Here is a 15243-nt window from a genome sequence, read left to right on the forward strand (position 1 = left end):
AGTCTGATGTTTGCAGTTGGGTGCGAAAGAATTGGAAAATGGGTGAAGTCTGGAATGGAGAAGACCGTGACATTGGTTTAGCCGAGAGACTGGCCTGAGATTGAGCAAGATCAGAAGGGAAGGTTGAAATGAATATATTAGATGAATGTTTAGGACAGATTTCTTTTGCCATGACTCGGCTGTAGAAGAAAATGAAAGTTGCTGATGGAGGAAACAGCTGGAGAGTTGCAAGTCTTAATGCACAGAAATGTAGGGCATAGCAGGATGGTTGCAGTTGAAGCAGTGTTAGAATGGAACCACGGGAGATGATTCTTGTTGTGAGCTAATGGGTTTGAGGCGCTGGTGATGCTTCGATGAGCTGAACTACGGAGGGGATCCCAGTTTGACTGTGAGTATGAGCAGGTCTGAGTTTGCAGGGAGTGTGGCAGAAGTATGACATGAAGGCGATGCTCAGAGGGACTGAATTGGCGCAATTGAGCTGAGAACTGAGGTCAAAACACTGGAGTTGCAATCGTGTAAGAAAGGCAGTGGTGGAATTGGAGCTACAAGGAAGTGATGCAGTTCAAATGGCATAATTGAGTGAATGGGTTGAGCTGAAAAGATAGGTGTATGCTAGGAATGTAATTGTGCAGGGAATGAGTGAAAGAATGACCAGAAAATTGGGCCGAAAACTTAACAAAAGCAACCACAACTCGGCTGGGATTCCCATTCAGGCGAGTTGACCCGCAGATTCAGGTGAGCTGACTCGGATGGACTTGGACCTGTTTTGGACGGGCTTCACTCATGGGCTGGTTCAGACGACACAAGGTGAAGGCAGAAGAGTATAAAAAAGAAAAGAAAAGTCTCTGATCTTTATCTTTACTTCTACTTTTGTTCTAGGGTTTTACAACATGAAAGCTTTTCTTTTTCTTCTTGTTATGAGCTCCATGAACATGAGCTAGATTATTATTATTGGTTATGGAATAATTGGATTTCACATGATATTCTTTTTGATATGATAAATTAGTTTTGTCTCCATATTATCGATTATGATTCAATATTTATATTGTTACATGATTTGAATGCTTGTTTGATCGAGTCGCGAATTGGTTGAGTTTGTTTTCATCTCTAATGCTAAATTAGGATTTGTTATACGCAAAAGTGATAGATTCCTGATTACATGTAGCATAAATATGGTTATAGCTTGTAGTGATGCATCCTTGTAATCATATGTGAACCATAACCTTTGTTAAATCAGATTAGTGCTTTTACACGTTCGATTGCTTTGATTGGCCAGATTTCATAGAACTTAATGCATCTAGGAAATTAAACTTGATTAGTGCTTTTACACGTTAGGTTGTTCTCTAAGATAGTATTTATATTCGCATCTTTTAATGTGTTTATAGATGACAAGAGGGGATTTGCGGGATAAATTTGCGATCAAGGTATCCTAAGACCTTTGATAAAAGTTGAGATTAACATATCAATCTAATTATTATGTCGAAAACATGTTTGTGAATGAAGATGAAAACCTTAACCAATATCTTTACATCTTTGATTTGCTTGTTTATTTCTTTGTTTGCTTTATTTTAGTTTAGTTTATTAAAAATCAGAAAAATCCCCCTTGTTATTTATAGGAAACCGAAAATATATTGACAACCTAGCCCTCTCTGTGGGAACGATCATTTCTTACCGTTGCTATATTATATATTTTGAGTAGTGAGAAAATAATTTATTTTTAACGCATATGACAACTATCAGCAAACTCAGGCAATCTGAAGACAGAGATTCACAAAATGTTTCATTTGACTTCGTTGGCTTTGAAAATTGGTTCCTAACTTCATATAGTCTAGGTATTTTCCCATCATTGTAATCGTACATTTATCAAAGATATAGTTTCAATGATGAAGCGTGTGAAATCTTGATGGCTTTACATCAGATAAATCATACATGAAATTGGGATTTTAGGGTTTGTGAATATTCCTCACGGTTAATAGGAAGAAGAGAAAGAAAGAAGGTTAATTTGTTCTGAAACGGGGTTTTGTAAGAGGGTAGCTTTGTCGTACTTGTAGGAAAATGGCCGTACTAGGTAGGTAAGTTGAGTACGATTTTTTCACTCCCTTGATCCACTAGCCCCCTCCTTATAACAAAAATGAGAATTTTCTCTAATGACACACAAAGTGGTGGGACCAAAAACCCATCTCCATAATTCCAAAACTGCTAATGGGGGTGTCCGGTCTAGTAGGAATGTACCAAGCCAAGACAAAAACTGTTTTGTCCTATATGAAAATCTGTTTTGTCTTATTATAGTTTTGTCTTATTATAATTTTGGTACACCCCGACTTAATCTGGTACCTATCATAATTCCTCGAAATGGCTTAAGGAGCTGTGTGTATCGGTCAGTGTAGCATCCCTCGTACCAAATTTGACAAGGGTTACCAAATCTTTTCGAAACAAAATATTCCTCCTCCTGGGAATTTGGTGGTGTAGGGCTATGATGAAGTTAGTCGCGGACACAATTTTGGGATAGGAGCTGTAGAATGGATTTCTACTGTTCTACCCTTATCCTCCTCCTTCCCTCGCTCGACCTTCCCAGTTCCTAGTCTTGCTTACGGCAACAAGGGTTTAAACGGAACAGACTGAGGAAGCAATGCCTCCCGCCATTTTATCTTCCTACCAAATTATCACCATCAAAACCCTAAATCTGTATTACTGATAAAGTGAGTCTTTCGTTGTTTTCTTTATTACTTGTCTTTCCAGTTTCAATTTCTCTGCTGTACTTATTAATCTTTGATTATCTGTATTTAGTGTGAAAATCTCGTCATGGATGTATTATTATTCACAACCTTCGCACCCCAAAGGTGTTTACAACCTCTCAATTTATCAAAACATAAAACTTTTAAAAACCCTTTAATGTTCTTAGAGTTAGGAACTAGGTTCACTTGTCGTAAACTGGAAGTAGGTTTTGTTCCATGGATTTGTAGAAATGTAAGCCGAGATATGTCAGTTGTTGATAGTGCTGAAGAAAGGGAAGAGGAGGAGGATGAACAAAAAGAATCTAATTTAGATTGGGAAGCAGAATTTCTAGGGGAGCTCAATCCATTAGGTTTCCAGCGACCGATTAAGAAAAAAACACGTCGAAAAACAAAATTGGTTGAAGATAGTCAGGGAATGGATTGGTGTATGAAGGCAAGGCTAGTCGCACTGAAATCGATTGAGTCACGGGGTTTAACACGTTCAATGGAAGATCTGACAACAGTTAAGAAGAAGAAGAAAAAGGATAAGAAGAAAAAGGATGTAGTTAGCAAGAAGGAGAAGCTTGCTGCTAAGAAAATTAAGTTGGACGAGGACGAAGAGGATTTTGATGAATTGGAAGATGACACTTTTTCTATAGAGGCAGCGATGGACGGAGATGGCACAAAACATCTTAGAAAGACGGTAAGCAATTTGGGTGGCGGTATGTATGAAGAAAAGCGAGAGAGAACAATGGAAACTTTAGTGCAAAGACTCTCCCAATTTTCTGGACCTTCAGACCGAAGAAAAGAAATTACCTTGAATAGAGCTATCTTAGATGCACAGACTGCAGAAGAAGTATTAGAACTTACATCTGAGGTAATATCTGCAGTTGGAAAAGGGCTGAATCCTTCACCTCTTACTCCATTGAATATAGCCACCTCTCTCCACCGCATTGCTAAAAACATGGAGAAAGTGTCAATGACAAGAAGTCGTAGGTTGGCATTTGCCCGTCAAAGTGAAATGTCTATGCTCGTGGGTATGGCTATGGCAGCCTTACCTGAATGCTCGGCGCAGGGTGTATCAAATATTGCTTGGGCATTGTCAAAGATAGGAGGTGAATTGCTTTATTTGTCAGAGATGGATAGAGTTGCAGAGGTAGCAACTACAAAGGTAAATGAATTTAATTCACAAAATGTTGCAAACGTGGCTGGTGCATTTGCTTCGATGCAGCACTCTGCTTCGGAGCTCTTCCTGGAACTGTCAAATAGGGCATCAGATATAATTCGAACTTTTCGAGAGCAAGAGCTTGCTCAAGTTTTATGGGCCTTTGCTTCTTTATATGAACCTGCAGACCCATTGTTCGATTCTCTGGATAGTGTCTCTAAGGATGCAGGAAAACTAACCTGCTGCATAGCAGGAGAAAAATCCAGCAGTAAAGAAGGAAGAGACGTAGTAGAAAGCATTGGAGATCTTGTTCTAGCAAATGATACATTAGATACCCATGTGCTTAGTTTTAACAGGGACCAACTTGGTAATATAGCTTGGTCATATGCTGTTCTTGGTAAATTGGATCGGGTTTTCTTCTCCCACCTTTGGAAGAATTTGAGGAACTTTGAGGAACAAAGGATTTCAGAGCAGTATAGGGAGGATATCATGTTTGTGTCACAAATTCATCTTGTAAACCAGTGCCTGAAGCTTGAACACCCGGATCTTCACTTACATCTAGCGAGTGATCTGGAGGAGAAAATAGCACGTTTGGGAAACACGAAGAGATTCAACCAGAAAATCACTTCTTCATTCCAAAAGGAGGTCGCCCGCCTTCTTGTTAGCATGGGTCTGGAATGGGTTAGAGAACATTCGGTTGATGGGTACAGTTTGGATGCAGCCTTGGTTGATAAGAAACTTGCTTTAGAAATTGACGGCCCCACTCATTTCTCAAGGAACTTGGGTAAGATCTCTTACACTGTTGCATTTCCATACACGTCATTTTACTTTTTCTTTATAGGTTGTTGAGGGATTTATCTATTTCTTTGCAGGCAATCCTTTAGGCCATACAATGCTAAAACGGCGCTATGTTAGTGCAGCTGGTTGGGAACTAGTATCCTTATGCCATCAAGAGGTGAGTTTCTGCATGAGTGACTAACTACCCAATCATTGTTAATATGCAAATTTTCCCTCAGTTTAATTTATTCTGTTGCATGGGAACCAACTAATAAATTCTCTATTCTGTCAGTGGGAAGAACTTCAAGGTGAGTTTGAGCAGCTAGACTATCTAAGGGAGATTCTCAAGGATGGGCTTATGGAAGAACCTTGCACCTGAACTGTATATAGAAAACTAAGAGATGAAGGTCAGACCATTGAGGAATTAGTCAGCGAGTACGGTATATTAGGAAAAGGTAAAAAGGATTTAAGTAACTGCTCTTTGTCCTCTTTATGTTATGTTAGGAAAGGGTTTCTATTACGTTATGGAATCAGTGTGGCATAATGGATCACTCTTGGGTGATCCTTCTCATGTTCTATCTTCTATATCTCTTGGTGACATATCTACTACTTGTCTATCTCCCACGCATTTTAATATAAATCCTTCCAGTTAAAGTGCTGTATGAAGTCGAAAGTTCGCTAATCTCAATTCATTTTAATCAGAATTCTTAGTATGTACAAGTACATTCACGGTTTTCTCAATGATTATGAAAACAGGTCGAGATTTTGCGTGGAAGACTTTGCTTCAGGGGATCCTGATTTTCTGCAGTAAGATCTAAAGATGAAGAAATAAGTCACATGGGTGGTAGAATTGTAGTAGAGTGAGGATACTTATTTATTTTCCTAAACGTCTTTCCTACACATCGACTACTTACAGTGGGCAGGCACGAATGTTTCGTCCAACTGCTGATGGGTGTATATGCGAGGATCTGGGGTGCATAGGTACTGGTACGGTATCTGATACCGATACGTATTGGAGAATCCGATTTGGCATTTTCAAAAATGGCGGATACGGATGCCGACCGTTACGGCATATAATTTTGTTGGTGTAATTTTATAGGAATCAATAATGTCACTGTACACCTATATCTCACAACATTTCAATCCCATGTTGTTATCACTCTCAACCCTCTTTATGAGGGAAGTAAACTCCATTTTCTTTTTAAAGTGTTTCTCCGTTTCACATGTACAAAGCACGTGAAAGCAAGAGAGGCCTTTAAAAAGACATTTGAATAGAACACCTTTAGAAAAACAGATATTTTTGATAAGCCTTTTGGGGAGTATTTGAAGGTGTCGTATCCGATTCGGGTAGCGGAGAATCTGATTCAGTCTTTGTTATTAGTACTGCGACATTGTTGCTTACATATTGTAGTAGTCTTGCTAGCACATAACAGTTTGTATACAAAGAAGAGGATCAACAAGTCTTGTAGTCATAGAAAGTATTTGGCAAAAACTTGTTAGTTACAGCAGCATTCTGGATACCAACAACTGGCTTGGGATCCGAATGGTTTGTTTCGACTATTTACATCAATGCATGGTAATTGGTAGAAAAACCTTCTAGAAGAATCTGAATTTTTATACAGTCAGAACCCTATAGGTGAGGGTATCGTCCTCACTAGGCATGCTATCATATCATATACCTGTGAACCCCCAAATAATCGTGTAAAACAACTCAATTTTGAAAGCTTGTGATGAATATCTCTATATGATTTAGGCATTGAAGACATGAAGCTTAAACCCCATTCTTGAAATATTAAAGTCATCTCTTGGTACAATCCAGATCCCAACTCCCATGGGATAGCTTCGATTATTTAAGCTCTTCAAACTGTTTTTCCATCTCCACTGAAACATAAATTTGACGTTCCGGAATCTTTTCTTATCTTTATTAATTATAAAATTTTATTTTCTTATCTGTTGAGTATAACTATAAACTTCAAAAACAACAACCAGACCATTGAGCTTCAAAGTTCAAACCGAGCCAGTTCGTGGATCCCTCCCTCAACGAAGATAACTTACCGTGGCAAACAAAAGTTATCGCTTAAGTTGTTCAGCCCGCTTATAAAACAAAAGAAAATGAAGGATTTATTTGATCAATAGTTTCACAATTTAGTGATACGACTTAAGAAATGATCTAGATTTTTACATGTCGATCTAATAGATAGGATGTCGTTCGCAAGACATACTAGACCTGCAATCAATCATCCACATTTTTACACCCCGATATCCTGTAAAAGAACTCATGCATAAGATGAATATACTCCTATATGTAGAATATTAGATTACATAAAATACAAAATCTGAACTGATCTTGATACACAACATTAGTTTCAAAACTATCCCAAATGGTCACCATGGTAGACAAATTTAAAGTTAAAAACTCCTTCAGATAGTTTGGAGTGGCCCGACTGAGTTCTTGAGCACCTGCCTAAGCGCTCGCGTTTGCACGTATTGCTCGTCTAAGCTCTGCCAAGAAGTCCATCTGCTGACGAAAGTAAACGTTGAGAAATCACAGAAACCCATGGAAATGAAATAATGAAGGGAAAATCTCATGTGCCATTTTCACCTGCTGAGGAGGTCTCGGCTGTCCCTGTCCCCAAGTCGATGCACCAGTTCCTGAATACATCACCGGTCTTTCTAGCACCCACAAAACAAAAGGAGTTGTTATAGAAACCATAGGTTATAGCTGAAAAAACACAATGCAACAAAATTGAGAGCACTATTGTTTTACCCTTCATTAATCCCTTCTTTGAAAAAATACCCCTGAAGGTAAAAAATAAATTTAATGAAACTAACCTAATTCTTTCTTGACACGCGAAAAGTGAAAACGTCAGCCCAAGGGTATGTTTTCTTGATTTGAGTTAATCTAATGATATATGTGAAGTGTGAACCAAGAACAAGATCCCAAAACTTATTTTATTTTACCCACCTTGAGGGTATTTCGAAGGATCCTGAAAAGTGAAAAGTACCTTTCCAATTCCCTCGGACCAAAATCATACATCCTAGATAACAACATCCTAGCAATAAATAAAAAGCTGCTTGTTGCACAAAGCCTAGGTATAAAATGAAAGTGGAGGAGATACAAAACTTGCCATCTACATGTGGTAGTATAACTAAACAAGATACGCTCATAATCAGGCAAATCCAAAGATCAAATACTGAAAACTTTATTTTTAGTTACTAACCAGTTAAATCAAGTGGCGGATCATTGAAGGCGTGCATAGCAGCTTCCCATCCTACATTAAAGAGCACAGGCAAAGTAAGTAATGTACATAAAACAACATTAAGAACATCAATAACACAATACCTCATAGGAAACTTCAACTTGACATTGTATTATCGGAGCCGTTGCACAAGACAATAAGGAGGAAAAAAATGTATGTATAACGGAGAGTACCGAGTTCTTTTCTCGCAAAAGCAACCTCTTAAATTTATGCAATGCAGATTATTAAATATTATTTCCAACAACGGAAGAAGTAAAGTCTATTTAAGATGAATAGAAAGGGCATAATAAGGTGACGAAGCACTTACGATTATTTAAAAGCTGGACGGCCTCACTGTTAGAACAGCCATCTAAAGGTATGAGCACTCCTTGTGGGTAAAACTTGCTACTACCTGCGTCCCCCTGATCAGTGATCATAATGTTCTTTGAAGCAGCTTGATTCTTATCCCCATCAATTCCTTCAAAATTAAACCACACATTAAACAAACAAACAAAAAGCATCCAGTCATATCCATTGGCTGTATTTGTTTTATCAAATCAACCATTACGATAATTGCCCATTCAGGAAATTATCTAAGTTATGAGCTAAGGATATCTCTCCACAGGTCATGGACACACACCACTTGCCGACAAAGATGTGTGGCATTTGGTAAGCCTACTCTCAAACTGTAGGAATCATTTAAAGATTTCTAAGGACATCATAAACCACTTCAACTTCTATCTCCTAGAGCCAGATATTAATTTGAAGCTGGACCTTTTGTAAGGATGAGTATCAACATACTGAGTTGTGGCTAACATATTGCCATAACAGTTGGCATCTGTTAAACCTTTAAAACTAAGTTTGATGCTTAATATGGATGATCGTGTATCCATCAATTTATGTTGTTATATCACTGCGTTAGCATATCAAAATATTAAAATATGCACATTTAACAAAAATCAGCTGTCTGATGTAGAGCAAAACATGCCTTGGAAATGAGCCCCTTGTGTCCCTCATTTCCTTTTTCTTTTCATACAATGCTTCACCCAAAAAAGAAAATTGGATGATAGACGTTTTAGCTATCATACTACCTAGAGCAATTACAAGGGTGCCTAACACAATTAGGTTAAGCCAGTTCACTTCAATAATACCCTCGAATGACCTTTTGAGCCAGCGGCTACTTGTAATTCTTGACTACAGTGTAGCATACCATACATATTTTTCTTTATTTGTATTATACACGAAATCACTCTAACCAAGTCTTTCTATCAGCTAATGTGCCGAAGTCACCTATTCGGTACTTAAAGATACATAATGCTTACCTCTTGAGTGAGAATGAATGAGAATTATAAAGCAAGACTTGTATATTATGTAATTAACTCCACCTGAATGCTTTTCTGAGTCTCCACGGACTCAGAAAGCATTGAAGAGTAAAAGGACAATTAAGTTTGATATGAATCTAACAGAATCCAAAGCTAGACATTGCATTTGAGCCTCTCTACATAGCTGTGATTGACTGTAGTATATGACTGGATTCGATTGTCACAGAAAATGTTGCGAAAATGCACCTACATAAACATGAGAGATGGCATATGCAGAACTCAACTCAGTGGACAGCACTTAAATAAAACTATGAATATAGCATAAGACGCACCCTTGCATAGAAATTTACTATTTTGTCTACAGATACAGCAGAAAACAGCACTGAGAAAGAAAACTACATACCGCCAACCATGTATCTCGGCATTGCATCAACCTTACTAAAGATGTGAACTACATACTTATTACTACCATTCTTTCTTTTGACTTGGGAACTTTCTCCTAGAATTCAGAAATCTAAGCGGAAAGTGAATACAAATACATTATGTAGTTGGAAAAGCAACAATAAACTGGCAAGCAAGGTTATCCTGGAGATGTTTTCAATATTAACGCACAAGTAAACCTAATCTGCAATTTAAATGTGTAAAAGCAGAGTTTTAAATTTAAGTGATTATCACATGAACAGATTTCAAATCTCATCTTTCAACTTAATTTACTGCCGGACTCTTTAAAATTAGCAATTAATAAACCATTTATACATATACCACCCCACCCACCCATCACACACATCACTTGCCCACAAAGCTGCGTAACATTTAGTAAGGTTCTTCATGAACCGAGGGAATCATTTTGAGATTTCTAAGGACATCACGAATCACTTCAACTTCCATCTCATAGTGCAAGATAGATTTTGAAGCCTGACTTTTTGTAAGGAAGAAGTATCAACATAATGGGGTGTATCGAACATCTGATGAACATAACGGTTCGGATACGCTGAACCTATAAAACTAACCTTAGTGCTTAATTATGGACGAGAGTGTGACCATCAAGCTGCTTTCTCAAATCGCTGCATTAGCATACCCAAAGATACAATATGCAAATTTAATGAGGTTCAGCTGTCTATAGAGCAAAATGGGCAATGGGAATGAACCCATTGTGTACCTCATTTCCTTTTCTTCTTCATGCAATCCTTCAATACAAGAAGAAAAAGCAAAGCAACATGAAAAACAAACTGATAGTATACATTTCAACTACTATACTACCAAGATTCAAGAGCCATTAAGAGGTGGCCTGAATGACCTTATGAGTCCACGTTTACAGTATACTTGAAACTCTACAACCTAATACACCCAATAATTTAATTTTATTATTATTTGTACTCAAAAAGAAATCACTCTTATCAAATTTTCCTACCAGCTAATGTGCCAAAGTCACCTATTTGGAACTTAAAGTTACATACTAATTACTTCCGATTGATTTGAAAATCAAGATTTCCATATTATTTATGCAAACCTACCAGAATGCAACTCCAAGGACTCGAAGAATCATACAACAATAAAAAGCGAATCAAGTTTGATGTACACCAGAATCCAAAGTTAGACATTGCCTTGAGGCTCTCTATTCCATGTTACTAGATGAGAATATAGAGTGCCAAGTATTTGCAATAATTTCATCCAAAAAAACTGGATTCAATCATCAGAAAGAGTATGGAGAAAATGGACCTGAACATGTGATGCAGGGGCATTTTATGCCTCTTTAGGAATGTTTTTAATCTAGGAATGTTCTACAAAATAGGGACGTTTTTAGTTGTTTCCGTATTTAGTTTAGGGTTTCTTTCCGTAAGGGTTATCTTTCTAGTATAAATAGGCTATAGGGTTTTCTTTAGGAGGTAGACTTTGATTATATATTTTCTTAAGCTTTAATCTGCGGATTATAGAAGAGTAATGGGTTTTTAACCTAGACTCAGTTATCTACGTTCTTATTGTTATCAATCCTATGTTCAATTCAATGATCTTTGTTCTACTTGCCCTAATTTATGGTTATAGTTTCTAGAACTGCATCATTTGGCGCTAGAACGAAACACACTAGCAAACCCTAGTTTCTACAATGGTAGGTAGAGACAGAGGTGGTGATAGAGGTGATAGAAACACTGATGTTCCTGAATTACGAACCTTGGTTGAGGACGTGTTGCCACGGTTGGAACGGCTGGAGCATAGAAGCAAGTTGAAGAACTTGTTGCGACGGTTGGAAAGGCTAGAGCGACAGGGCGTGCGAGAGCCCGAATGGAGATACCGGAAGGCCGACGCAACCCTTTAGATTCACCGGAAGGAGTTTCTAAAGTATATGAACATGAAGATGCAGTAGTCGATGAAAGTCTTTTTCATAGACCTGTTATTCATGAGGAAACACCATTCTCATTGTGTGAGAGTGAAGACGGACTTGTTGTTCGTGAGGAAACACCATTCTCATTGTGTGAGGGTGAAGAAGATAGAGTTGTTGTGGATTGGGACTTAGCACCAGTCTACGATAGTTACCCGGATGATGAGGTTGAAGACACGGTGTTGCTTGCTTCTGTTGGTATTAATCCTTTTATCAAGGAAGACAGCTAGCCAGAAGTTGAAGAAGAAGTTGTTCATACATCTGCTGAGGTTGATACTTTTGTCAGGGAAGACACAAGAATTGTAGGTATTCCTGTAAACCAAACCTATTTAGTTTACAAGAATCAAGCTACATGTCCAGTAGACCATCTTGGTTCGAGATCAGGTATTTATGAGCAAGAGGGAATGATGGTGTGTCGTACTAAAACTGGTGGAGAGAATTATATCAGTAGGATCCAGGGGAGAGTTTTCTCGAACTCCGAGAGGATAACAATAGCGGAAGATTTATCAGCAGAATTAAGAAGCAACACGAGTCATATGACAGCCTATCGCGACATCAATACTTACATGAAGGACACTGTTGTGCGATGGCCTGGAACAAAAGGTATAGGATGTGTAACTATGAGTCTAACCCCCGGCACTGAAGATGAAATCTTATCGTCTGTGCTGGATCCATTTATGATGTTTATGCTAAATGATGGATACGACTCATGGCATGGAGATTTCATGGCCGTAGCAAAGCGGGCTCACAGAGGTGACTGCATAATTACTATTGCTACACATAATTCGGTTGTCAGGGCGTTTACTTTTAACAAGGACACACAGCTAAGTAGAGTTCGAGGGAGAATTTTCAAGAATACCGGTGGAGAAGCTATAGCTGAAAAGCTATCAGGAAATTTGGGAAGTATCATGTGCTATTCAAGTGCAGCATATCCCAATACTGATATTCACACAGAAGAAGTGTGTGTGCAATGGCTTGCAACAAGTATAAGATGGGCAATGATTATTCACGGTGATGAACTACATGCGGAAAATCACATGAGTAAAATGCGACAGATTTTGTCTAACACTGGTGGAAACTATATGGAGGTATATCTACTGGAAACACTTGGAACTGAGATGGAAAGAGTACTGTTGTATTTTAACTCTTACAAGGGGTCTCACTATATGGTGCACTCAAAGGGAGTTTCCATCACAATTAGATGGGACATCAAGTGATGAAATCACTGTTGATTTGAATAAGTCATATGCTGACACGTCGAGATTACTGGTAAGCGAAGTCTACTGTTGGGAAAAGTCATATGTAGATGCAGTGATGGAATCAATGCTTACTGACATACCTAAGTCGGGAATCAGAAATGAAGATTTGGGTTTCGTGTTTGATCGTGGGAAAGCAGCGTGGATATCCTGTGACACGGACAATATTACTTGTTTATTGCGTTTCAGGATTTCTAAGGCTTTGGGTTTTGTTTTCGATCGTGGGAAGGTCGAAGTGACAACAAAGATATATGCTGAATTCATATATCATCTCATCGGAGCTGAGATTTCTTTCAACCTGGGGTGATTGATGCAGGGGCATTTTTATGTCTCTTTAGGAATGTTTTTAATCTAGGAATGTTCTACAAAATAGGGACGTTTTTAGTTGTCCGTATTTAGTTTAGGGTTTCTTTCCGTAAGGGTTATCTTTCTAGTATAAATAGGCTATAGGGTTTTCTTTAGGAGGTAGACTTTGATTATATATTTTCTTAAGCTTTAATCTGCGGATTATAGAAGAGTAATGGGTTTTTAACCTAGACTCAGTTATCTACGTTCTTATTGTTATCAATCCTATGTTCAATTCAATGATCTTTGTTCTACTTGCCCTAATTTATGGTTATAGTTTCTAGAACTGCATCAACATGTCATATGTGTGTGTATGTGTGTGTGTGTGTGTGTGTGTGTGTGTGAGAGAGAGAGAGAGAGAGAGAGAGAGAGAGAGTTATGCCAAACTCAACTAGGTGGACAGCAGCGGCAGCAGTTCAATAAGGGATTTGGAGTTCTATGATTACAACATAGGACGCTATCTTCAATTAAATAAGCAGACTTACTTCCACTGATAGATCTTTAAAAATGCTACTATCTTGTCTAAAAAAACAGAAGAGAAATAACACGTCCAAGCATTGGCGTTGAATCAAACTTTCTTAAGGATGTGAAGAAAATACCTAACACTACCATTTTCCTACTGAATTGGGAAACACAATAGTCTCTCCACATAAGCAATGTGAAATAAGCAGAAGATGAATAATGTAGTGGCAGAAAAACAATAAAAAAGAAAAAAGTAAGTAGGTATATCACAGAGATGTCCACTGTATTGATGCGCAAGTAATTATAACGTCCGATTTCAATGCCTATAGGCCGGGCTTTGAATTCCAGTGGTTATTGCATAAACAAAATTCCAAATTTCATGTCTGAACAAATTTTACTCGCATACTCTTAAATTAGCAATTAATAACCACTAACACATTATACCTCAACAACCCATTTCTACTAAAATATATACTCCATTTCCATCTCTTTGTCTCAATAAACTTTCTCTTTTCTTACTTGTACAAATGAAGACGAAATTGATAAGAATATCTACTAATACCAGATTAAGAAACTGAGATTCTCACCTCCAGATTTTCGCCTACTGAGTCCACGATTCCTAATTCAAATCGAAATTCAGCCACTCAGCCCAGCTGGATCCAATCAAGAACTTTACAAAATAAAAAAAAAAAATAGTGATAATGTAAGAAGTGATTTGAAATTACCTTTGATTAGGAGGAGCATATCGCTTCACAGAAGCAGAAACAGGGATAGTAGAATCGTTAGGGTTTTCAAGCATATCTTTTTTATTAAATGTATGTAAAGTTGGTGGTGAAGAGAGAGAGAGGGGTAGTAAAGAAAAAAGAAGAAGAATTTACCCTCTTTTTTTCTTCCAATTCCCTCTTCTTCTTCCTCCTCTCCTCCTTGTACAAAATTTCAGGTTATTTTGGAATATTTTCTTCTCACTCCCGCCGTGGCGTCGGGGATATGTACGAAAAGTTTCTAATTCTACAAATGCAACAGCAATGAAATTTACCAATTATGCCCTTTTCTTCTTTACAGACATTTACATACAAGGTCGCTTTTCAAGTCACAATTTCTATTTTTAACCCTGAACGTTTATGCTAATTCGGAACCTGGTTAATTTTGGGTCTTTTAAAAAAGAAAAAAATTTAAGAAAAGACTTGGGCCTGGAAAGCACGGGAAGAATACACGCTAGAGTTAGAGCAGTTCTTATGGACTCAACAAACATGAAGTTTGTTCATTTTGCCCCCACTATGGACTCAACAAACATGAAAAACGGATGGGTAAACTAACAAATTTGAAGGTTTGTTCATTGCGGCAGTAGACCAAACACGCGTTTGACGAAAAACCGCGCGACTGCACTAAACACGCTGGCGTGTGATCCAAAACCGCCAGTTTTTCCTTCACACAGCGTCTGTAGTGAATCCTCTAGCGTGTGCTCCAAAACCGGTAACGGCTGAAATATCTTGTCATGCAACGACTAGAATTTTGAGTTCTATAAATACTCCTCATTTCAACTCCAAATTCACACATTCTACACCTCTAGTCTTTTTTACTCTTCT

The 15243-nt window shown here is 37.9% G+C and overlaps 2 protein-coding genes across 2 annotated transcripts; one reads left to right on the forward strand and one right to left on the reverse strand.

Annotated features, from left to right (window-relative positions):
* Positions 1–2446: 2446 nt before the first annotated feature.
* LOC113334776 (RAP domain-containing protein, chloroplastic-like) lies at positions 2447–5949 on the forward strand. Its single transcript, XM_026580977.1, has 4 exons — positions 2447–4663; positions 4752–4834; positions 4949–5111; positions 5413–5949. Exons 1-3 carry the CDS (start codon positions 2803–2805, stop codon positions 5033–5035), a joined length of 2031 nt encoding a protein of 676 aa, XP_026436762.1. The 5' UTR covers positions 2447–2802; the 3' UTR covers positions 5036–5111; positions 5413–5949.
* A 969-nt stretch (positions 5950–6918) lies between these two features.
* Positions 6919–14669, reverse strand: LOC113335011. The gene is made up of 6 exons (XM_026581235.1): positions 14383–14669; positions 14245–14276; positions 8224–8373; positions 7878–7928; positions 7259–7329; positions 6919–7174 (listed from the first exon to the last, which is right to left on the reverse strand). The coding sequence occupies exons 1-6, from the start codon at positions 14454–14456 to the stop codon at positions 7121–7123; spliced, it is 432 nt and encodes a 143-aa protein (XP_026437020.1). The 5' UTR covers positions 14457–14669; the 3' UTR covers positions 6919–7120.
* Between the last annotated feature and the right edge of the window lie 574 nt (positions 14670–15243).

This window comes from Papaver somniferum, unplaced genomic scaffold, assembly GCF_003573695.1.
Source record: "Papaver somniferum cultivar HN1 unplaced genomic scaffold, ASM357369v1 unplaced-scaffold_137, whole genome shotgun sequence".
Taxonomy (NCBI): domain Eukaryota; kingdom Viridiplantae; phylum Streptophyta; class Magnoliopsida; order Ranunculales; family Papaveraceae; genus Papaver; species Papaver somniferum.

Coding starts and splice junctions, on each gene's coding strand:
- LOC113335011 (XM_026581235.1), bottom strand. CDS start 14,456: ATGCTTGAAAACCCTAACGATTCTACTATCCCTGTTTCTGCTTCTGTG. Junction 8,374..14,244: donor CAGTAGGCGAAAATCTGGAG/GTGAGAATCTCA, acceptor TTAATTTTGAAG/GAATTGATGGGGATAAGAAT. Junction 7,929..8,223: donor CGTCCAGCTTTTAAATAATC/GTAAGTGCTTCG, acceptor TCTTTAATGTAG/GATGGGAAGCTGCTATGCAC.
- LOC113334776 (XM_026580977.1), top strand. CDS start 2,803: ATGGATGTATTATTATTCACAACCTTCGCACCCCAAAGGTGTTTACAA. Junction 4,664..4,751: donor TCATTTCTCAAGGAACTTGG/GTAAGATCTCTT, acceptor ATTTCTTTGCAG/GCAATCCTTTAGGCCATACA. Junction 4,835..4,948: donor TATCCTTATGCCATCAAGAG/GTGAGTTTCTGC, acceptor CTATTCTGTCAG/TGGGAAGAACTTCAAGGTGA.